This window comes from Ornithorhynchus anatinus, chromosome 8 (genome assembly GCF_004115215.2).
Source record: "Ornithorhynchus anatinus isolate Pmale09 chromosome 8, mOrnAna1.pri.v4, whole genome shotgun sequence".
NCBI classification, from domain to species: Eukaryota; Metazoa; Chordata; class Mammalia; order Monotremata; family Ornithorhynchidae; genus Ornithorhynchus; species Ornithorhynchus anatinus.
The window spans coordinates 13,825,269-13,847,590 of NC_041735.1; the positions used below are offsets into that span (position 1 = coordinate 13,825,269).

Genomic DNA, 22,322 nt, shown 5'->3' on the forward strand with positions numbered 1-22,322 from the left:
ATTCACTGTGAGCCTCACGTGGGACAACCTGACTACCCTGCATCTACCCCAGCGCTTAGAACAGTGCTCTGCACATAGTAAGCGCTTAACAAATACCAACATCATTCAAGGCCCTATTGAGGGCTCACCTCCTCCAAGAGGCCTTCCCAGACTGAGCCCCCCTTTCCCCCTGCTCCCCCTCCCCCCGCCCTCTGCTCCTCCCCCTTCCCCTCAGCACTGTGCCCATTTGTATATAAGATGTATTACCCTATTTGGTTAATGAGGTGTACATCCCCTTGATTTTATTCATCTTGATAAGGTGGTCTTGTTTTTGTTTTGCTCTTTGCTGTCTCCCCAGGTTTAGAGTGTGAGCCCGTCAAGGGGCAGGGGTGGTCTCTATCGGTTGCCGAATTGTCCAGTCCCAGCGCTTAGTCCAGTGCTCGGCACAGAGTGGGCGCCCAATAAATACTACTGAATGAATGAGTGAATGGCCGGCGGCCCGCAGTTCTCGCGAGAAGGCCGGGCTTCGGGGGCGGGGCAGGGGCGGGGACGGGGCAGGCCGGGGGTGGGGGGGGCCGGGGGAGGGGAGGGGGGGGCCCGGCCGCCGGGCTCGGAAGATGGCGAACGTGCTGCTGCACTTCCAGGCCAGCGCCGGGGAGGCGGACCCGCAGAGCCGGCCGCTGCTGCTCCTCGGCCAGCTGCAGAACCTGCACCGGGTGCCCTGGAGCCACCTGCGGGGCAAGCTGCAGCCCCGGGTCACCGAGGAGGTGAGCGGGGACGGACGGACGGACGGACGGACCCACAGCTCGGGCCAGCGGCTGCAGGACCGGCTGCAGCCCCAGCAGCAGCAGCAGCAGCGCTCCTCTCCCCGCTCCTCTCCCCGCGCTGGCCCGGGGCGGAGAAGCCCCCCAGTCCGCTGCCCGGGGTCGCCCCCTCTCCCCCGGCTCGCCAACCCGCTGCCTGCTTCTACCCGGGGGTGAAGGGCGGATGGGCAGAGTTCTCCCCCGGCTGACAGCGGGGACCCGGCCTCCTTGCCCCCTGGGCAGCTGGGTTGCGCGGAACCAGGCCCGGAGGAGAATCCATACCCCTGGGAAACCTTCCCTCCCCGGCATTTTCCCCTTTTCTTTCCCCGTTCCCCCCAATCCCTCCTCGCTCCTCCCCCAGCAGAATTCACCCAGGAACCCGGAACCCCGGGGGTGGGGGTGGGGGCGAAGGCCTTGAGAGAAACCGGCTGGGGCTGCAGAGACTGTGGGGAAAAGGACTGTCCGTGGGGGCCCGGGGAGAGGACCGAAGGGCAGCCGAGCTTTCCTGGGTTGGCACCGGCCTGGGCGTTGGCAGCAGCGGGGGCCTCCGCCGGACTAGAGGGATTGCGGGAGAGGGCAGTGCCCTTGGCGGTGGGCAGAGGGCCACAGCAGGCCGCTCCTGGACCCGAGGGCGGAGAAGCGGGCACAACGGGCGCTTCAGAGGGGGAGTAGGGTGAGGGCATTCTCCCCCCCCCCCCCCTCCTGAGCAGAGACCCAGCCCCGTGCCCAGGAGGTCGGGCATTTATTCGTTATTTCATTCACGTTTCCGGTGTCGAGTCAGACCGTGTGTGGGGCAAGTCAGGACGGGCAAAGGCCAAGCCGGTAGGGAACGAGCCGAGGCACCTCTGTATCCGAGTAGACAGTCTGCCCCCGACCTGTCGACGACACAAAATTTCCTGGCCTTTAACGTTTGATTTTCAAGATGCGCACAATGTCCCTCATTTCCCTCTCCCCTTTTCAGGCCGAAAACTGCCAGGGATCTAAAGCCGCGCCCCCAGTTTGACTCTCTTCCCCAAGCAAGGGTGGGGGGCGGGAGGTAGGTCTCGGCTTTTCACCGCTCCCATTCCACCCCTATGCCGTTTTCAGGCTGGCTGTGCCTCCTCTGTACAGTGCTTGACATCTAGTGAGTGTTTAACAGAAGTCATTATTATTATGTATTAGTTCCTTCCACTTCGGCCTTACATTCATTCGTTCAATCGTATTGATTGAGCGCTTACAATGTGCAGAGCACTGTACTAGATGCCATTCCCAGGTCTGGATTAACATAACATTGTTTAGAACTCTGAAAGAGCTTGAAACAGGCACAACACGGCCTTTAAATGGCACACTATTCCCCTGTAATCCCACAGGGGAGCAGCGAAGGGCAGGATACTAAAGGAGAGCAACACATTCCTTTCTGCCAGAAGCTGTGATGTGCCCCCAACAATTGCAAGTATTCACATGCAGGCACACTATTATTCATTGTCTGATGCTTGCTTCTCTCTCTCCCTCCCTCTTGTTTTCTCTCTCCATCTGGTTCAGCTATGGCAAGCCGCTTTAAGCACGCTCAATCCAAACCCCACAGATAGCTGTCCCCTGTACTTGAACTACGCCACGGTGGCTGCTCTCCCTTCCAGGGTGAGCCGCCACAACAGTCCATCGGCCGCACAATTCATCACTCGTCTCGTAAGAAACTGTCTTCCAGGAGGTGCTAACAGGTGTATTATGGTGAGTTATTTTGGGAAATGGCCTGCCACGCACATGTCCTGTCTATCTGGATCTTTTTAGAAGGCAGGGAGAAGGAACCCTTTCTTGAGAGACTCTTCTCCAGGCAGACTTTCTGTAGGCTTTAAGCTCGTCTCTAGATAGTAAGCTCCTTGTGGGCCAGGAACATCATGCCTACCAACTCTGTTATGCTGTACTCTCCTAAGCATTTAACACAGTGCTGTGTGCACAGTAAGTGTTCAATAAACACGACTGATGGATTGATTGAGGCTGGAAACCTCTTTCGTTAAATCTAGTTCACATACCCTGGGTCAGGCTGAGATTGATTGTTTTCACACCAGACTTTTTCCACCCAGTATCTACTCCCTTCAGAATTAATGTTTCACCTTTGACATGGCAATTAAGAGGTGTGGTCTCCCAACACTTAGCAAGAGAAATTAAGTAGTAACTCATATTTAAAATAAGAACTTCCCTGTTTTTGCCCCAAGACCCACACCCAGCTTCCTCACCTTCTAAAACTGTCACAGCTCCCTTCTCCTGCCCCATATTCGTTTTGCAGATGGTTTGTGAGCGTTCTGAAGTGTTTGCATCTGCCTGTGCTCTGGCTCGGGCATTCCCCCTGTTCACACACCGCTCCAGCGCGTCGAGACGCACGGAGAAGAAGACGGTCACGGTGGAGTTTTTCCTGGTGGGGCAGAACAACGGACCGGTTGAAGTATCAACACTGAAAGTAGGTGACTGTTTTAGGTCCCTTCACTGAGGCCTCTCCTGGGTAAATGATAATTCCTGAAGTAACCTAGCTTGGTTTTCTTTCAGAGTGGTCACAATAATAATGAAAATAATTGTGATACTTGTTAAGCGTTTCCTATGAGCCAAACTCAGCAGTTTGGAATACTTGGCCTGTATCAGGCTCTTTAGGGGCCACAGGTGCATTCAAACCTGCCACGAAATTCCCACCCATAATATCCTGGAAACACCTTGCGCCCATCCTTCCTCTCCGTCCCCCAAGTGGAGAAGCGGCGTGGCGTAGTGCAAAGAGCACAGACTTTGGAATCAGAAGACCTGGATTTAATCCCATTTCCATTACTGTCTTGCTCCGTGACCTCGGGCAAGCCACAAAGAAACTACCTCGATTTCCACATCTGTAAATTGGGATTAAATACCTGTCCCCTCTCCCCCTGTGACTGTGAGCATCACAAGGACTGTGTGACAAGGACTGTGGCTGATCCGTTTGGGTTGTTTCTACTCCAGTAGTTAGCACCATGCTTGGCACAAAGTACTTCACAGTACCTTATTATTATCAGCATCAAGGGCAAGCCCTCAAAATGCTGTCTTGCTGGTGCTAGGGGTCAGATTAGAAATACCCAGTTGACGCAGAGCTCCAGTTTTTCTGCTACTCCCTTCTTCCATTTTCCTGTCTTTGAATTCAGGAAAGTGGTGTCTACAGTTTAGAAGGCCCACTTTAAAGCCTTTATCACCCTGAGCATCCATCCCTTCTTTGAGGTAGTTATCCAAAACTCTCTCCCCAGGAATACCTGTTATATGACAGCTAAAAGATGGAGTATCAGATTGATGACTTTTGAATTCCATAGATAAGAACGTCTTACCAAATGGGAATTTCTAATTTGACAGGTAGAAAGTGGAGTTATTGTGGGGTGGGATGAATTGCACAGACACATTTCATATCTGTCAGGCAGAGCATTCTGTCTCCTCTGATGCTTCTGGTTTTAATTACTGTGATAGAGCCTGAAGCTATCTCAGCCGATTAGATAGTGGAGAGGGGAGCTGGTGGCTCTACTGAAGAATCCCACATACAGTGATAAGGTTGGAGAAGCTAATGATAGGGTCAGAAATGCTGAGGTCTCCCACTGGTGTGTATTTTCCTCTTTTGCTGTTTCCAAGTCAGAAGCTCATGTGTGTGTTTCCCAACTCCTGCTTATCTTCAGGATGCCTTGAGGCTTTCAGACCAGAAACTCGGGTGACCCAGCCAGTCAGCCCAGTCAATTCATTGGCTCGGCAGCTCCTGGGATGCAGTCGAGATAGAGGGGTGAAAGCAGAGGTAGCAATCTTATTCAGCAGGAGGCATGAAGTTAGAGAAAATGGCTGTGAGACTCCAGGTCTGTGAGCTCTCTACTCCACGGTTATTGTGATGAGCCTGGAAAGAGCATTTTAACAGGCAGTCCTCCCCGAAAGAAGTTCCAGTGTAGCGTCTTGAGTGGGCTGTGAGCCTGGTCCGTGGATCGTGGCTGGACTGTGGCATTTATGGTCACTTCAGACCTGGAGCTGTGATCTATAATTTGGGTGTCACAAGTGGTACAGTTCATGAGCAGTTTTGCACAGGATGACAGAACTACAAGTCCACGGAGATGAAAGTACAAATTAGTGCTGCATGAAGGCATCTGGGCTCACTTCCAGCCATCCTTGAGTCCCCTGCCTAGAGGCCCTGACTGTGAGTCCACTGCCTCTGGGATTCAGTGTGAGTCCTCCTGGATATCCAGGTAGAGGGAGGCCCATCCAGACTGACCAGCTGGGGACCTGCCGAGCTGAGCTATAAATTCTGGCCCCTGCAGGGTGTGCAGCTGATTGCTGGGCATCACTTCCACTGGTTTCATTTCCTGGTGTTGAAGTCCCATCCCAAGTCCATTCCCTGGTGATTGTTTTTAACTATTCTTTTAGGGGCTGGCCCCTTGAGACCCCATTCTCTCTCTAACTTAGTTGCAGAAGTTTAGCAGTTCAACCTTAGCTAGCAGGAAATAGGTGGATTTTTTGAGCACCTACTGTGTGCAGAGCACTGTACTGAGTATTTGAGAGAAAACAGTAAAACAAGGACACAGCCCTTGCTCTCAAAGCTTAAATCTAATATACTCCTTTGCTGAATCATATTTCCCCAAAAGGACATACCTGGTCCTGGAATCCTTCTTCTTTCTTGCTGTCCTGCATCTGCATTATTTTTCTGCCAAATCCCTTTTCCTTCATTTATATTATATTAGCGGTTCTTTCCTCCCAGAGACATTCAGCAGAACACTCCAGAAGAGTAACGGATTGGATAGCTTTAGGCTCTAGTACGATCCGAGGGAGTTGAAGAGTCAGCAAACTTGCAGGATCCGATGTTCTGCCTGTCGATTTATTTTTTATTTTTTATTTTTTTATTCAGTTTTTCACTCTGGACAGGTTCTCCTTAAGTGCTTTTTAAGTATCGGGGCAGATATAACTTGGTCGTGGTTCAAAATGTACTGAGCTGTGGAAACAATATTTTAAAAACCCTTGTACTCAGTGACTGCTGTCCTGTGTTTTGTATTTCCAGTGCTTGGCAAGTGCAACTGAAGGTGTGAGGCTGGCAGCTCGCATCGTTGACACTCCATGTAATGAGATGAATACTGATAACTTCATCGAGGTTTGTCCTCTCCAGCCTTGTTGGGGCTCTGGGCTGGAGAGTGTATTAGGGGTTACTAAACGAATTTTGTAGTCTATTAATCATCTCACAAAAGATTTCCACCACTTGGCATTCTTTACAACTTTCCCAAAATGAGCTGTGTGTCAGACGAGCAACTATCTACAAGGGTGCATTAATCGAGCCTCAGCTAGAATCTTTGGTTCTGGTTGAAGATTGTCCTTTGTCTTTGTGAAACTGAGCCCAGCAGACAAACTGATTAAATACGCTACAGGGTTTAAGGTATTCCTTCCTGTTTACTTCTCTCTCCCTAAAGCTGGGAAAATGAAAAAAACAGTACTTTGCTTTTCATGCTTTAATGTTTTGGCCAAGCCAGAGGCATCAGTGCTTTTGTGGCTTTGCCCAGAGCAGAGGGTAAGCAGTGATTAACCATACAGTGCACTTAAGGCAGTTTTTCCCTATTCTGTGAAGTGGTTGTTCAGCTTTTCTTTTTGTGTTTTCATGAACACTCCAGGAAATTAAAAAAGTTGGGAAAGACTTGGGGATTGTTCCCAACATCATTCGGGATGAAGAACTGAAGAAGAGAGGTTTTGGAGGTAAGTTGCCCTCTGTGGCCAGCCAGTGGAGGGTGGGGCCCCAGACAAGAGCAGGGTTCATCCTGTATCGGTTGAGCTCTGGGCCCACTCTTATTGCCACCAATGTGGAGCTTCACCACTCGGCCCCCACTGTCGCTCTAGGCTTGAGGCTTAGACACCAAGACAGACCTTCAAATGGAACTTCCCAGCTCCTCCGTTTTGCACCAAATATTGGATGTCGGAGGTCCTCTCTTGGGAGATTTGTCAGCCTAACAAACCCCATGTAGAAAGCCATCTCATAGAGTAAACAACCAACTAGAATGAGAGCCAGTGGCTCCCTAGTTTCTCCAGGTGATTCTGATCATGTGGTTGGCAGGTAGAGCTGAAATGCAGCTGAGAAGCAGCGTGGCGCAGTGGAAAGAGCACGGGCTTTGGAGTCAGGGCTCATGAGTTCGAATCCCAGCTTTGCCACTTGTCAGCTGTCTGACTGTGGGCAAGTCACTTAACTTCTCTGTGCCTCAGTTCCCTCATCTGTAAAATGGGGATTAAGACTGTGAGCCCCACGTGGGACAACCTGATTCCCCTGTGTTTACCCCAGCACTTAGAACAGTGCTCTGCACATAGTAAGCGCTTAACAAATACCAACATTAAATGAACAATCCCTTTCCTCTTCTCTTTCTCCTTCCTGCATCTCACTAGGAATTTACGGCGTTGGAAAAGCTGCCTTACACCCACCTGCTCTAGCAGTTCTCAGCCACACACCCGAGGGGGCCACTCAGACCATTGCATGGGTGGGCAAAGGCATTGTGTACGACACTGGGGGCCTCAGCATTAAAGGGAAGGTAAGAGTCAAGGCCTTCATGTCGTCTTGCAGCAAGACCGTATCTCTGGGGAGAGTCTCTCTGCGATGCCCTGAAACAGGAGGAATTTCTCACTGGGGTCTGACTCATTTGAGTCGGGGAGAATGCGGGGCCAAAATTTGATACCCTTCTTCCCCAAATTACCTTAGGTTCTTTAAGTTGTCCTCGCCTTGAGAAAAAAAAGATTTTGTTGTTACTTATCACCCTAAAATAAAGAGGATCAAAGGGAAAGGTATGTGGAAATAGTGAGTTCTCCTATAGTGTAGGAATGTTGTCCCTGGGGAGCCTGGAGTTACAGAGAACTCCCATAGAAGCATTCATGCTGGGTCTGATTCCACATGCCTGATGAAACTGTTTCTTCCAACATTGCATCAGGCTGAATCTAGACAGATGCACACTACTGGAAGAACTTTCCCTAATTCCCATAGTATCATTCCATCCAAAACACAGAATTAAAATGGTGTCTCTGGCACAACTGACTGAGTGAGAGTTCAACAGAACTATACAGTTGAGCACAGTAATTCTATTTTGAAAGACCTGCTATAATGTGATGTTATATTATGTAAACCAGCAGGAATATTAGGGAGTTGGATTTCATAATTTTTAAAAAAGTGATAATTGTTTAAGAACAGTGATTAAGTGGGGTAATATTTTCATTTATCTCTGTGCCTGTGTTTTGTGCCTCTGATGTCTCCTGATTTGGAGAATGTATTTATTCATGTCTGTTTATATTTGTCCTCCTGTGTGTGGGTTATGGTGTTTAGCCTTATATCAGAATATAAACCATGGCATTACTGGGTCTGACCACTTCATCCTGGTATTCTGCCTCCCACAGAGCCAAGAGGCTATTGGGAAGAACAGTGTGAGAGTTGCCCTCCTGACATCTATCCCTTATTTGGGCCATACTGTCTAGCTTTTCCCTCTCAACCTTAAACCTCTCATTCAAGAATTTATCCAAATCCCTCTTGAACCTACTGATATTTTGAGGCTTCCCAACTTATGGTGGGAATGATTTCCACGCGAGTGCTGTCTGCTGTGTGCCTTAATATTTCTCTTGTTTTTGTGTAGTTTGAATCTGGTGTGCCTGTTTCTCACTTTCTCTTGCTGTTTCTGTAAATATGAGTGAGAAACAGGACCTGCTGTTATCTGTCCTCCCCAACTACCTTCCCTTGTATGATCTGCACACAGGGAACAATTTACAGTTAACCAAGCCTCTAACCTAACCCACAGTAGAGTAAAAGCTTCCTGTGTGAGATCAAACCTGCCTTCTTTTGGAAGGCTTTGGATAAACAGAGGACTTGGAAAACAGAATCCTTGGTAAGGAGTCCCCTGTACCTTGAGAAGGTGGTGCTGGAGAAGAGCATCATCAACATGTTTTTTTAATTGCTCTGTGAAAATTTGCTCTCTACATTGATTTCCTGTAATTTTGTAACTGATGGTCATCATCACCTAATAATGATAACTGTGGAATTTGTTAAACACTTACTATGTGCCAAACACTGTACTGAGCACTGGGGTAGATGCAAGGTAATCATGTTGATCATTATGAGTCCCTGTCCACATGGGGCTCACGATATAAGGCGTGGCTCAGTGGAAAGAGCCCGAGCTTGGGAGTCAAAGGTCATGGGTTCGAATCCAGGCTTTGACACTTGTCAGCTGTGTGACTGTGGACAAGTCCCTTAACTTCTCTGTGCCTCAGTTCCCTCATCTGTAAAATGGGGATTAAGACTGTGAGCCTCACGTGGGACAACCTGATTACACTGTATCTACCCCAGAACTTAGAACAGTGCTTAGAACAGTGGTCTGCACATAGTAAGCGCTTAACAACTACCAACATTATTATAAGGGAGAGGGAGATGATGGATTGAATCCCCATTTCACAGATGAGGAAACTGAGGCACCCAGAAGTCAAGTGACTTGCCCTAGGTCACGCAGCAGAGACATGGCAAAACCAGTTTTAGAACCCAGATCCTTTGACTTCCAAGCCTTTGTTCTTTCCTCTAGACTACACTGTTTCATGTGAACTGTCAAGGAAGGAACCGTAAATCTGGGAAATATTTTTCCCCAGTAAAATATGTATCTTGAGAATGCCGGCTGGAGCTATATTTTTATTTGAATCAAATTTTTTATCACTGAAGAAATCATTCTTTCAAGAATCAGTTTCAAATTGTGAGAGTTTACAGATGTCAAATGATATTATTTTCCTTGGCATTGTTGGAAGCCAACAACAAAACAATCCCATGGCTGTCTATTGAAGAACATGATTAAAATGTTGCTGATTCAGTATTGTTTTCTCGAAACTCAAGAATCAAAAGTTTTATCTTTTACATATCCTGAATACAGACCAAATGGTGTTTTGCCTTAGATAAAACAGCCCGATCTCCTTCCCTTCCCCAGGACTCTTATTCCCTTGGGTACAATAAACAACCAACAGAAAGAATCTGAATATTAGCCACGTGGAGCTCCCCAGACAGATATTTTAAAAGCATCCTTCTTTTGCCTGTTCAGCCGTTTGTCCTGACTATTGCTTGTGGATCCAAAACTGCTCATGCAAGTAATTTTACCCACAATTGACTAACTGTGGGCATAATCAACTTTTTTACTCTCCTGAATAATTACAAGCGAACACACTTTGGAGCCCACAAAACAATTGCAAGACCTAAAAGGAGCCTGGGCCTGTGGGGGAGGCCCTTTTGAGGACTCGCTGAGCATTTATTTCTGTAAGGGACTGGGATGGCTGAAAGAGTGATGTACTATTTTATTACCCATATGCTTGAACAGACAACCATGCCAGGCATGAAGAGGGACTGTGGAGGAGCTGCTGCTGTTTTGGGAGCCTTCAAAGCTACAGTCAAGCAAGTGAGTAAAACTTAAATGGGGCTCTTTAATGTCGCCCCCATTGTCTTCACCTTCTATTGTGAGAGATTGCACCAGGCCGAGGCCTGACACCGTATACCTCTTCAAAACCTTCTGTTGGAACCACAGAGGACGTTGAAAGAAGATGAGTTCCAATTTTTTTAACAAACCACGTTTCCTGGTGTGAACAGCCCTGTTCCTGTCCCGACACTTCATTTCTTTCTTCCTCCTCTTCTCACAAATCCACTGCCCTGGCCTTTAGGGAGGACAAATTGAAGTACCTGTAATTTTAGCAGGCAGAAGCTATTGGACATCTCGCGAAGCTTATCATGGAATGGCCAAGACTCTACTTCTCAAAGTGGAAGGTTTTGGCTACAGGTAGGGATGTTCTCCATCGAACAGATAGGGTGGTCTTCAGAAATAGCATTTTCTGGTTTACTGATGAGTTGTTAGGCTGCTCTGCAGGGCAAAATAATTTTCTGGCAAGAAACAAGGAAAGGTGCACTGGGCACTTTGCATCAGTTACCCTTTCTGTCACTTGATCTGGACTTAAATTTCTGGGCTGGAGTCTCGGGGTTCCTAACTATGGCACCTTCTCCCTGCCATTAAATATTTTAAAGTGATAGTCACTTTCCTGTATTGGATTTCATGACTGTCAATGCACTTGGGCATCACTTAAAATGTGATGAGGGGTAACTGCAGTGCCTTAGAGGTCTCCCTGGTGTGTGTCTCTGGGTCTGTTGGGACACCAACCCTCAGTCCTCATTCTCTGAATGGTCAGCGGTGGTGGAATGCATTGTGGTGGCCTGGCAGAAGCAGCAGATACCTAGTAGGACTGTTTGTTCCGGATCTGATGGGAAGGGACAAGTTGTCCACCCGGTGGAGCAGGGCTCCGACTGAGAGCTGGAATGGAAGAAAAAGGATTGCTTTCTGCAGAATCCTGCCTTCAGTCGGGCTGTTGCCACAGCCTCGGCTTAACCGCAAGATGGGTTTCTGTTGGATCTCAAATTGCAAGGGGCTTTCAGAAGTAGAAATCAATCTCATGTCCGTTATATTGTTTCAACACAGAGCCAGCAGTTCATGGTTCAGCAAGGGGTTGACTGTCATTTTCTTATCCTGGCCAGATGGAAAGAGATCATCAGCGTAGAACTGTTTTTAATGAAACTATATAAATGCAGCCAGAGGGACCCCCTTCCCCTTTTAAATCAGCGGTAACTAAGACTTGCTGACAAGCGGCAGTTGCCTCCAAGAAGTATCCAGGGTTTGAGGAATGTTTGTCACCGAAGATTAATGGGGGGGATCCGATCGAAGACCTGCCAGGCTGTGGTGCTCACGCGTCAGACTCCAGCCTCCTCGGCCTTTTATTATGGCTCTCACTCTGTATCCTGGCCTTCCCTGGACTGTTTGATGTTGGAGGGAAATAAACCCCATAGATTTATCCGTGGAGCCTTACAATTGGAAACAGATTTGAAACACTGGGAGTAACTAAGTTGCTAGCATGGTAGGGTCTCCTCTCTTTCCCTCTATGGCTATCAGTCACATGCAGAATGTCACAGACCAGAGAATGTCAGCTGAAATGGCTAGATTAAACCCTGCTTGCTGAGAAAACCATGGTTCTTGAAGGATGTGGTTTCTTGCCTCTTTCCCATTTTTGTTAGGAAAACCATTCCTGAGGAGGTGTGCAAAGTCCAACACTGAAAACCTCTAGTAGAAGTTCCAGGCAATGCCAGGCAGATGGTGTTTCTTGGGAAGGTTCTGATTCACTGGGAACTCTTTAGGGACTTGTACCCTAAATACTGAACAATCATCAAAATGGGAAACAGCGGAGGGGGAGAGTTCAGTTAACACCTCACCTGTCTAGAGTCTTTTATACAAAACTGCTGAGCAGATTTCTTAAAAATCCTATGAAGACTGTGGGCTTGGCGGGCTTTGCCCATATGATATGGTTGGCTCGGCAGGGGGAGGTGAGGGTTAAGCTACTTTCCATACCAGCCTATTGCTGGATTTGATTATCCCAGGAGAATTCTCTTCTGACCAACGGAATGAGAGTAGGTCTTGTTGAGAGCATCAATCTGCTTTGTGAACATGCTGGCTCACTGGGACAGGAAGTCAGAGGATTAGGGCCCGGGTCTTGGGGACAGCGTAGAAGACAGGGGCACAGACTCTGGCCTACCTTGGGTTTACCCATGATCATCATGGGTTATGCAGTTTTTTGTGCCATTTGTGGCCTGGCTCAGGTCATATCAGTCATTCAGTGGTGGTTGAGTGCTTACTTGTGTAGAGTGCTGATTTAAGCACGTGGGAGGGTACAATTATGTTGGTAGACATAATCCCAGCCCATAAGGAGTTTACAATCTAGTAAGCGTTATGTGCACTTCCTTTTCTTATATACCACTAAAGTGCTCTGAATTCAGAATGCCAGTGGATCCAGCACTGCCTCGGTTTCTTTAGTGGGTGGCCTTATCAAGAATGATTCCTAATGACCCCATCCCCCAGGCTGATTAGGGGTGGTGGAGGTGACACATAGCAGTGTTCTTAAATGAGAGGGAGGGATAGGTGGTTTGGAGGGAAAGGGCGGAAAGGAACAGGTAACCAGCTCTGGCTCATATGAGCCGGGTCCTGGGAAACCATGAAGTGATGGGTCGGTATTGGGATCTGGGCCGGCCCAGTCAGAAGCCACGTGGTCAGTGAGCCAGCTGGCTAAATTTCTTTCTCCCCTTAGGTAGCGCGGGATTTGGTGTAGGGTTCATTATTGTCACCCAAACAAATGGCCTCTTCTTCCTCCCACCCACCCCAACCCTCTCCAAGTTTTGTCAACTCCAGAATCAAGTTGTTAATGGGCCGGAAGAAAGATCTACACATATTGGGAGTGGACTGAGGAAATAAGGAAACTCCAAATTAAACCATTCAGTTATTACCAAGCTGCAAATAAAAGTCAGTGGGACATATTCAGCTTCTTGAAGGGAAAATGTTTTCCTTGGTTCCCAACCGGGGAAGTTACCATAAAGTGATATTTTTCAGCACCTGTTTTGTGAGAAGCAGCGTGGCTCAGTGGAAAGGGCACGGGCTTGGGAGTGCGAGGTCATGGGTTCGAATCCCAGCTCTGCCCCTTGTCAGCTGTGTGACCTTGGGCAAGTCACTTAACTTCTCTGTACCTCAGTTCCTTCATTTGTAAAATGGGGATGAAGTCTGTTAGCCCTACGTGGGACAACCTGATTGCCTTGTATCTACCCCAGCGCTTAGAACAGTGCTTGGCACATAGTAAGCGCTTAACAAATACCAACATTATTATTATTGTTGTATTACTGAGCTCTTCCCTTGGTCTATGGGGTGGGATTGCATCCCGGGGATGTATTTTGTGTCCTAAGGATAATTACCTGACAGAATGTCAAGCAAATATTTCTCATCCAATTTCACCTTTCTGCACTATAACCAACTGGAATGTCCCAGGGAACCAGCCCAACATACGTAGAGTCTCTGCCCAGCCTGATCCCCATCTCTGTTTGGGCCAGATCCATCCCGACTTCAAAGAGGAGGGACAGGGAGGGCTTCTCCCCTGTGCGGTCCATCTGTTGTGTGGAGTTGCCATCAGGGAACACCACAGATCTGCAGTCTCAGCGGATCCCCCATATTTCCATGCTTACTCAGCCCTCTGCAGTGCCACAACCTCCAAGGCCACTGTCCCCCCCCCCCCCGGCCCCTTCCCACCCCAGGAGTAGTCAGCTATGGACAAGCTTTGTCCAGCCTGAGCTTGTGCAAGAAGGAAGTCTCAAAGATAGAGTTCCCAGGGACAGTGTTTCTCCTTTGGGGAGGTGCAAGTGGGTGCTGTGAAAAGAGGTCCTGGTGGGATGGGAGGGAGGTCAGAATGAGCATGAAACTGTTGGCGGGGTCTTTCCTGTGTTATACCTAAGTTGCTTCTGCGAGTGAGGAAAGGCTACAGGCAACAGCAGGCAGGAAGGGGAAAACGGGGCCTACCGTGGTGAAAAAGCCATTTCTGAGGCATACCTCACCCAAGCAGGAAACTCCAGCCACCCCGGTCACTCCGGGGTCAGAAGTAATTCTCAACGGCTTCGTTGTACCGTGGATTTGGGTAGATTTTTCTGCAGAGTCAGCCAACTCCCAGGAAGTGCTGTTTTCAAATGTGGTGTCTCTGCCACAACTAAAATCCCAGTTGGGTTTAATATCTATGTTAATGGTCTTTGAATTTTGCTGAGAAAGTTGTAATGGTTCCAGTGGATAGATTTTATATGAAGCTTTTGAGCTTATAAAAGCATTTCTTATAGACCGGATTTTACCACAACTCTCCATCCTTTTCATCTCTTTCTCTGCGGGCCAGTCTTTTAAATCATATTAAGGGTTTAAGGTGCCCCAGGCTGGTAATTCACTAGATTCCCTTTGGTTTTTACGCCTTCTGTGTGTTAGGGCTTCAAAGACAACCTTCATGCTGTGTTCTGCCTGGCTGAGAACTCGGTGGGGCCTAATGCCACAAGACCTGATGATATCCACGAGCTGTATTCGGGAAAGTAAGTTGTCCCTACACCACTAGGGTGAACAGGGCTTCAGCCCTTGAATTCAAGTTACACCTTCACTCCACTCTCCATCACTCAATCAAAAGCACCATTTCTAAAAAGCGGCTTGCTCCTAATGGTTTATCTGCATCAAAGTGTAGCCACACTAGGTTTGTCTCCCCCGATTAGACTGTTAGCCCATCAGACGGCAGGGACTGTCTCTATCTGTTGCCGGACTTGTAAATTCCAAGCACTTAGTACAATGCTTGCACATAAGTGCTCAATAAATACTATTGAATGAATGAATGAATTAAAGTTTTCTGAATCTTTACAATTGTGGAGAATCCGTCACCGTCAGGTTCCCCACTGTCTTAGTGGAGTGGAGAAGCAGCGTGGCTCAGTGGAAAAGAGCACGGGCTTTGGAGTCAGGGCTCATGAGTTCGAATCCACTCTGCACTTGCGCTGTGTGACTGTGGGCAAGTCACTTAACTTCTCTGTGCCTCAGTTCCCTCATCTGTAAAATGGGGATTAAGACTGTGAGCCCCACGTGGGACAACCTGATTCCCCTATGTCTACCCCAGCGCTTAGAACAGCGCTCGGCACATAGTAAGCGCTTAACAAATACCAACATTATTATTATTAGTGCCCAAGATTGTCACTTCAGTAGCATATTGAAAACATGCAGTTGTCGATGTGTTACTGTATTGGTTAAAATTATCTTTTTTAATGGTATTTATTGGGTATGTACTGTTTTGCAGAGCACTGTACACTAACACTTGGGAAAGTACAACAGAGTTGGTAGACATGGTCCCTGACCACAAGGAATTTACAGTCTACAGGGGGAAGCAGACATTAAATTGTTGTGGGGATGGGGTGCGTATCAAAGTGCTCAAAAAGTGCCCAACCAAGATCAACAGTCAAGGCAGAGGGGAGGACATGTTGGGGAAAGAAAGAAAGGGGCTTAGTTTGGGAAAGTCCTCTTGGAAGAAATGTGATTTTCAAGGAGGGTTTGAAGGTGGGGAGAGTAGTGGACTGTCAGATATGAAGGAGGAAGAGTTTCCAGCATTGGTCAGTGGCCAGATAAATGGGCTTAAGGTACAGAGTAGGATGGTGTTAAAGGAGCAGGCTGGGCAGATTGTATTTTGGTAAGAAATCATCCAAGTCAGGTGAGATGAGAAAGAGGTGATTGAGTGCCTTAAAGCAGATGGCGAGGCTTTTGTTTCTTGCGGAGGTGGATGGGCAACCACTGGATGTTTTTGAGGAGTGGTGAGATATGGACTGAATGGATTTTCAGAAAAATGATCGAGGCAGCAGAGTGGAGTCTGGACCAGGGAGCTCAGTGAGAAGGCTGACTAGTCAAGTGGGAAATTATGAGTGCTTGGATCAGTTTGGATGGAGAAGAAAGGGCGGATGCTAGAGATGTTGTGAAAGTAGAACCAGCAGGATTTTGTGACAGATTGAATGTGTAGGTTGACTGAGAGAGATGAGTTGAGGATAATGCCAAGGCTATAGGCTAGTGCGATAGGGAATATGATAGTGCTGTCTACAGTGATGAAGTCAGGCAGAGAACAGAGTTTGGGTGGGAAGATGAGGAGTTTTGTTTTGAACAGTTAAGTTTGAGGTGTTGGCAGGACATCCAAGTGGAGATGCTAGTAGCCAGGGAATTTTGAGACTCCCTGATGATTCATTATGGAGTAGGGGTTAAACTTGAATAACAGTGGCCCACTCTTCCTTGCTTAAAGATGTTTACACTCAGAACTAGACGTGTGTTGCTATTCATGACTCCAAAACTAGCTAGCTAGCTCTGGGTTAATTGTGATTAGCGCTTAGTACAGTGACTGGCACATAGTAAGCATTTAACAAATACCGTTATTATTATTCATCAGTTTCTATTAAGTTCCCAATGTAAATCATACTGTTCCAAGCTCTGAATAATAATAATGATGGTATTTGTTAAGCGCTTACTGTGTGCCGAGCTCTGTTCTAAGCACTGGGATACAAGGTAATTGGGTTGTCTGATGTGGGGCTCACGGTTTTAATCCCCATTTTACAGATTAAGTAACTGAGGCACAGAGAAGTTAAGTGACTTGCCCAAAGTCACACAGATGACAAGTGGAAATAGGGAAGATCTGGGCCTTCCCTGAGAGGAACTGTATTTGTTTTGAGAGAAACTTAGGCTAGGCCTTCTGGGAGAGACAAGCCTTGAGGCTTTCATTCAGAGTCCGAGAGTTCCCCAGGTGAAGATGTATCTGTTTATTTCATTCCCCTCCCCACCCCATCCTATGTCAGCTCCTGGCCATGATGGGCTTTAAAAGAGAAAACAGAACCCATTTGAAGTTTCGAAGCTTTCATTCGAATGCTAGCGCATTCAAGTATGGGGGGTAAAAAAAAAAAAGTGTTGCAATCTCCCTAGGACTGTGGAAATTAACAATACCGACGCAGAAGGCAGGCTGGTGCTGGCCGACGGAGTCGCCTATGCCTGCAAGGACCTGGGAGCTGATATAATCCTCGACATGGCAACTCTCACAGGAGCTCAGGTTTGTCAAGACACGAAAAGACACAAAAGTACCCATAAGCTCTTAATTGCCGCCCTGGTGCAACGCTCTCAATCTCACCCCAAACGGCACTGCTTAAAGCTGGGGTTTGTTGTGGGGAATGGAGGGTGTTGGGAGGCAGAGTGCCGTATTCCACCTCGAGGGTGAGGTGGGTGGGAGACCTGTTGGGTCCTGCCTGAGTGGGCGAGCAGTGGCTGTGTAGAACTGCAGCCAAGAGCAATCCTAAATACCTCAGGCATCGCCTCGTTTCCCCGTAGGGAATCGCTACAGGGAAATACCACGCCGCCGTCCTCACAAATAGCGCAGAGTGGGAGGCGGCCTGCGTGAAGGCTGGAAGGAACTGTGGAGACCTGGTGCATCCCCTGGTCTACTGCCCCGAGCTGCACTTCAGTGAATTCACCTCTGCTGTAGCCGACATGAAGAATTCTGTGGCGGTAGGCTTATTTCCAGGGGGTGGTCATTTGGTTTTTCCGAGTGGGTGGCTTGTAGTAAGGGAACCTTGTGTAGAGAGAATTCCATTTCCCTGGCCCTCCACCTCCATTTAAAGCAGAGGGCCATGGTAGTGGAGAGGATTTTAGCCCAGTTTTAACTTGCACTGACCCCAGGGGCTAAGCCTGTGCCTTTGTCCAGCAGTGTGCGAGAAGGCTAGGCAACTCCTGTCAGAATGACATCTCGGGCTGAAATGCTGAAGGGGAGGGAGGTGGGGAAGAGGAAGTGACGTGAAGCTTCCTGGAATGGGCCCTGGTAACGGCTGGCCTGCTAAGCCTGTTTAGGTGGAACTTCTCTGACTCCAAGTTCCATTTTGTTAACACATTTGTTGTGGCAGTCAATTGTTAATGTGGTTGTCTTCATCTACCCCTGCTTAGGTTGTGTATCCCATGTGAGACAGGCACTGTTATGCCTGAATTTATCTCAGTGCATAGCACTTTGGTTCAGAGTAAGTAGGTGCCGTATAAATATCCTTCTAACTGAGCTCAGTGACTAAGGAAAAAAGTTACTTTTAACTATGAAAGAAAGATACAGTTCAGGTTTGTCCACTAGATTTTGTAACTCCTACTGTGTGAAAGGCAAGTTTGACCTTTTGGACATTCTTGTCCACTTCCCTTTCAGGACCGGGACAACACCCCAAGCTCTTGTGCTGGGCTCTTCATTGCATCTCACATTGGCTTTGATTGGCCTGGCATCTGGGTCCACCTAGATATTGCATCTCCAGTCCATGCAGTGAGTCTTCCCACCTTCTCTCTTCGTTTCATTACTCCATGACTGTTTCCTATGAGTTACTGAGGCTTCCTTAAAAAGCCTTGCCTCAACGTTTTCACTTTTTAGCTGCCTTTTTTTCCTCTTTGAAGTGGTTACAGGACCACTTTATTTAATTTCTAAAAGAAAAAGTTTTCTGTACTCACCCTCCTTCCATATGACCACCAAATCATTTCTAGTCAACTCTGAGCTGCAGAAGCATGCTCTGATCTTAGGTGGTGCCTTGGCAAATGTGAAACCTTTGTTACATCCCTTTTCCAACTATTGCTTGTATTGGGGGTAACTTCTAGCTACCCATTGTGAATTAGCCCTAAAGGACAAGTAGCATCTTGCATGACACTGCATATCCAATGAAGGGTTGAAAGCCACCTGGCCATCACCTCTGCTCCTCACCCATCCAAACCGAAAGTTGGAATTGGAACAGAAAAGGAAAAGACAACATGCTTAGTGCCCAGTTTGCCTGGATCACCTTCTGGACCCTCCCTGATCCCTGTGGTTGGAAGTGAGGGTGGAAAGAGGGGCTGCCCTGGGGCTGTTAGCTCAGCCAGGATTAGGCCTCACTTTTAGGGTGGCTGATGGGCACTTCTCAACATTTGCTGCTGCCAAAAGTTAAGTATGATTATGGATGCTTAAGAGTGTGTCCCTTTACAAACCACAACACATACACGCACGAGAGGACTGGGGGAGAAGTGAGGAAGAGAGAAAAGGGGGGTGGTGAGGAAGGAAGAATAATGAGAAGGAAAAAAAGATGAAAGACACAGATGGAGAATGAGAGTCAGAGATGTGGCAGACAGAGACAGAGGGCTTAGTGGAAAGAGCACGGGCTTGGGAGTCAGAAGTCATGGGTTCTAAACCCTGCTTTGCCACTTATCAGCTGTGTGACTTAGGGTAAGTCACTTCTCTGTGGCTCAGTTATCTCATCTGTAAAATGGGGATTAAGACTGTGAGCCCCACATGGGACAACCTTATTACCTTACATCTACCCCAGTGTTTAAAACAGTGCTTGGCACATAGCACCTAACAGATATCATTATTATTTATCGTGGGATTTGAGTCATGCTGGTCCTGTATCAAGACCTAAGGGGTTTCTAGAGGTACTGGGAATATTCCTCCTAGAAATCAGAAGTTTCCTTTCTCCTTAGTGTGCCCGGTCCACATTAAAAACCACATATATCTTTGGAGTTCTTCAAACATCTGTGGGAAAGCATTTCAGTCCCGCCTAGAACAGGACTTCCGCCTCACAATACTCAGAGTTATAAGGTCCTGGCTCCAGGCATCCTCTGTTAGTATTGGGATGGACAGAGCCCTCCTTAGTTACCGAGTTCTCCCTCATCATCTCCACTTGGACACAAACCAGTTCCGGAGAGTCCTTTTCTGAGCCATGAAACACATTGTTCAAAGCCACAACTAGAAACTAGCACTGGGAAGGAACAGACCATGGAACAGAACATAGGAGGAGCTGGAAGAAAGAAAATTAGTTAATGAGTTGATTTAAGACAGGCCACTGGGGTCAGAGGTCCCTTGTTTTTTGCCCAACTAAACTTCTTCCATTGGGTCTAGGGTGAACGAGCCACGGGCTATGGCGTAGCCCTCTTGCTGTCTCTGTTTGGCCAGGCCTCTGATGATCCACTGCTGAACCTGGTATCTCCTTTGGGGGGGGATGTAGACTCTCAGGGTGACGACATGGAGCGTGATTCAAAGAGAAGACGTCTGGTGTAGGGTTCTCTTGGCCACCGGCTAATGGAGTGATGATGCAGTATCTATTACCTCACTTTGCACTGATTAATGTTAAGCAATTGAAAGATTACACATTACAGATGGGAATTTTTTTTCTGTCGATTGTTATTTCCTACTTTGTGAAAAAAAAAAAGCCTATTCTTTCATTTGGGGTTTGTTTATTTCTTCTGTTTTGGGTTTGTTTTTCTAATTCACGGATTTCACAGTTTACCTAATAATTGTGCCCTTTGGCTTTGCAGACTTCCACTAACTCCTGAGAGCAAAGACAAATATTGAACATTGTACAATTTCACGTTGTTACTTAAATGCATGCCAAGCTCTGGGGCTAAACAGTTGGAGCTGTTGCTCCGCCCTAAGATCTGGTTTCCCTCAGCTGAGCCATGGTTCTCCAGGCCCAAGGTTCTTCAGAAAACTCCATGGTGACCTTTCTGCTCTCTCCAAGTGCACCGGTGAGGAAGGAGCAGTTTGTGCCAGGTTGCCAGCTCGTTTCTCCAGCAGCAGAGGTAGTTATGCTTAGCAGATTATAGCCAAATTAAAGCCTAAAGGTATCTTGTCTTTTGTGAGTGAGGTGCCACACCTGCCTCCTTCCCTTGCGTGTGCCAGATAAGCCACTACCCACTCCAGGCAACGCGAGCTACTGACACCAGAGAGAACCGTAAAGAGCTCCGAACTCTAAATAAGATCAATCTGTAGCGTGAAATGACTATTTAGAATTCTTTTAAGGTTTTATTAAATCCAGCTGCAAAAATCTCTCACGATTTCCATGGCTTCAGTTTCTTTTGGGGGTGGGCAGAGAGAACTGATTGGGGTGATCAGGGATCGGGCCACGGGGCCTGGGGTAGAATAACCCAGCTCACCCTCACTGCTACCCCTGTGCTTGCCACTTTAACCTGTGAGTCCTAAGGGGGACAGTCTTTGGCACATAGCAAGTGCTTAAACACCAGAATGGTCATTATTATTCTCTAGTCAGTTGGTATGTTATTTGATGTCATGATCAGACCAGCTCATCCACCCCTCCTTCCTTTTGATGGGGATGTTGTTTTTTCCTTATCATACGGGCCTCACATGCCTGGGTCCAGGACCATGGTCTGATAGGTGTGACTTACGCGAAATGTTTTCAAATGTGAAATGTGCGTATTTTGCGGTCTTAATGGCTTTTATGCCTCCGAACCGTAAGAGTGAGTTGGGGGTGGAAAAGAAGCAAGCTAATTGCATTTAACTTTTCAGAATGGACTACCAAACTGTGGTTTTGGCATTTTCTAAAGTAGGCCATCTACTCCTGCTCCAGCCCCACTCAATATGGCCATGGAGTGAGCTGAACACCAACCTGCCATGAATTTGGAAAATAGGTGAGACTTCAGGAAAGCTAACAGACAGGCATCCCATGCTCACGATAACTGAGCAACAGCCTGGATCTCCTGCAGGACCTGCTGCCAGCCCACTGCACAAGTGGGTGCAGTACCAAAAGTTCCTGTATGTTCAGTAAAATAGTCTGTTTTCGGTTACTGGACAGAGAAAGACATTAAGCCATCAATGAGACTTGGCTGAGCCAACTTTAAGAAATCTCCATTAAGATAAGGAAATGCCAAGACCACACCTGGATCTTCCAAAGATCCTGTTTTTGCTCCTTTTCAAGGAAGAAAAAAGTGACTCTTCCTTTTGTTACATCATTTAATATCCTTGATGCATGCAGCAATAAGCAAGAGTTTGGCTTTATAGAAAAAGCACAGAGAAAAAAAGGCATTTGTTTTTGTTGTTTTCTAAAACAGATTTAGGGCAATGGAAGGTATTCCCCCCCCCATCACAGAATTGTAAAGCCCTCACTGATCAGAGGTCACCTTTTGGCTTCTGCCACCACAGCCAGCAGCTTTGAAACAAGAAATGGGGATGGTCACCCTACCCAGCTTTGTTCTTGGGAGGCTGGAGACCAGGAGAGTTCTGAGATGAAAGCCCACACTGCTCACTGCTGAGTGGCATGGAGATTGCTTCATTTTAAATTAGTTTTCTCCAGTTGTCTTCACCTTTCAGTCTTCAGTGGGAACTGGAGGACAAAGAAAATCCAGCTAAAAATGCCAACGCAGGTGTCATCTGGCTCTG

At 47.5% G+C, this 22,322-nt stretch overlaps 2 protein-coding genes across 2 annotated transcripts in view; one reads left to right on the forward strand and one right to left on the reverse strand.

Moving 5' to 3' along the window:
• Window positions 1–567: 567 nt before the first annotated feature.
• NPEPL1 (aminopeptidase like 1) lies at window positions 568–20,975 on the forward strand. Its single transcript, XM_029070345.2, has 12 exons — window positions 568–746; window positions 2,304–2,489; window positions 3,046–3,216; window positions 5,791–5,880; window positions 6,392–6,473; window positions 7,152–7,294; window positions 10,094–10,171; window positions 14,591–14,691; window positions 17,090–17,213; window positions 17,489–17,665; window positions 18,342–18,452; window positions 20,049–20,975. The coding sequence occupies exons 1-12, from the start codon at window positions 597–599 to the stop codon at window positions 20,205–20,207; spliced, it is 1,572 nt and encodes a 523-aa protein (XP_028926178.1). The 5' UTR covers window positions 568–596; the 3' UTR covers window positions 20,208–20,975.
• Window positions 20,926–22,322, reverse strand: part of LOC100080288 (piezo-type mechanosensitive ion channel component 2-like) — a 79,960-nt gene continuing 78,563 nt past the window's right edge. The window contains exon 54 of the mRNA XM_029070344.2: window positions 20,926–22,266. Coding sequence (XP_028926177.1) covers window positions 22,250–22,266 — 17 coding nt within the window. The 3' untranslated portion in view covers window positions 20,926–22,249. The remainder of the gene's footprint in view (window positions 22,267–22,322) is intronic.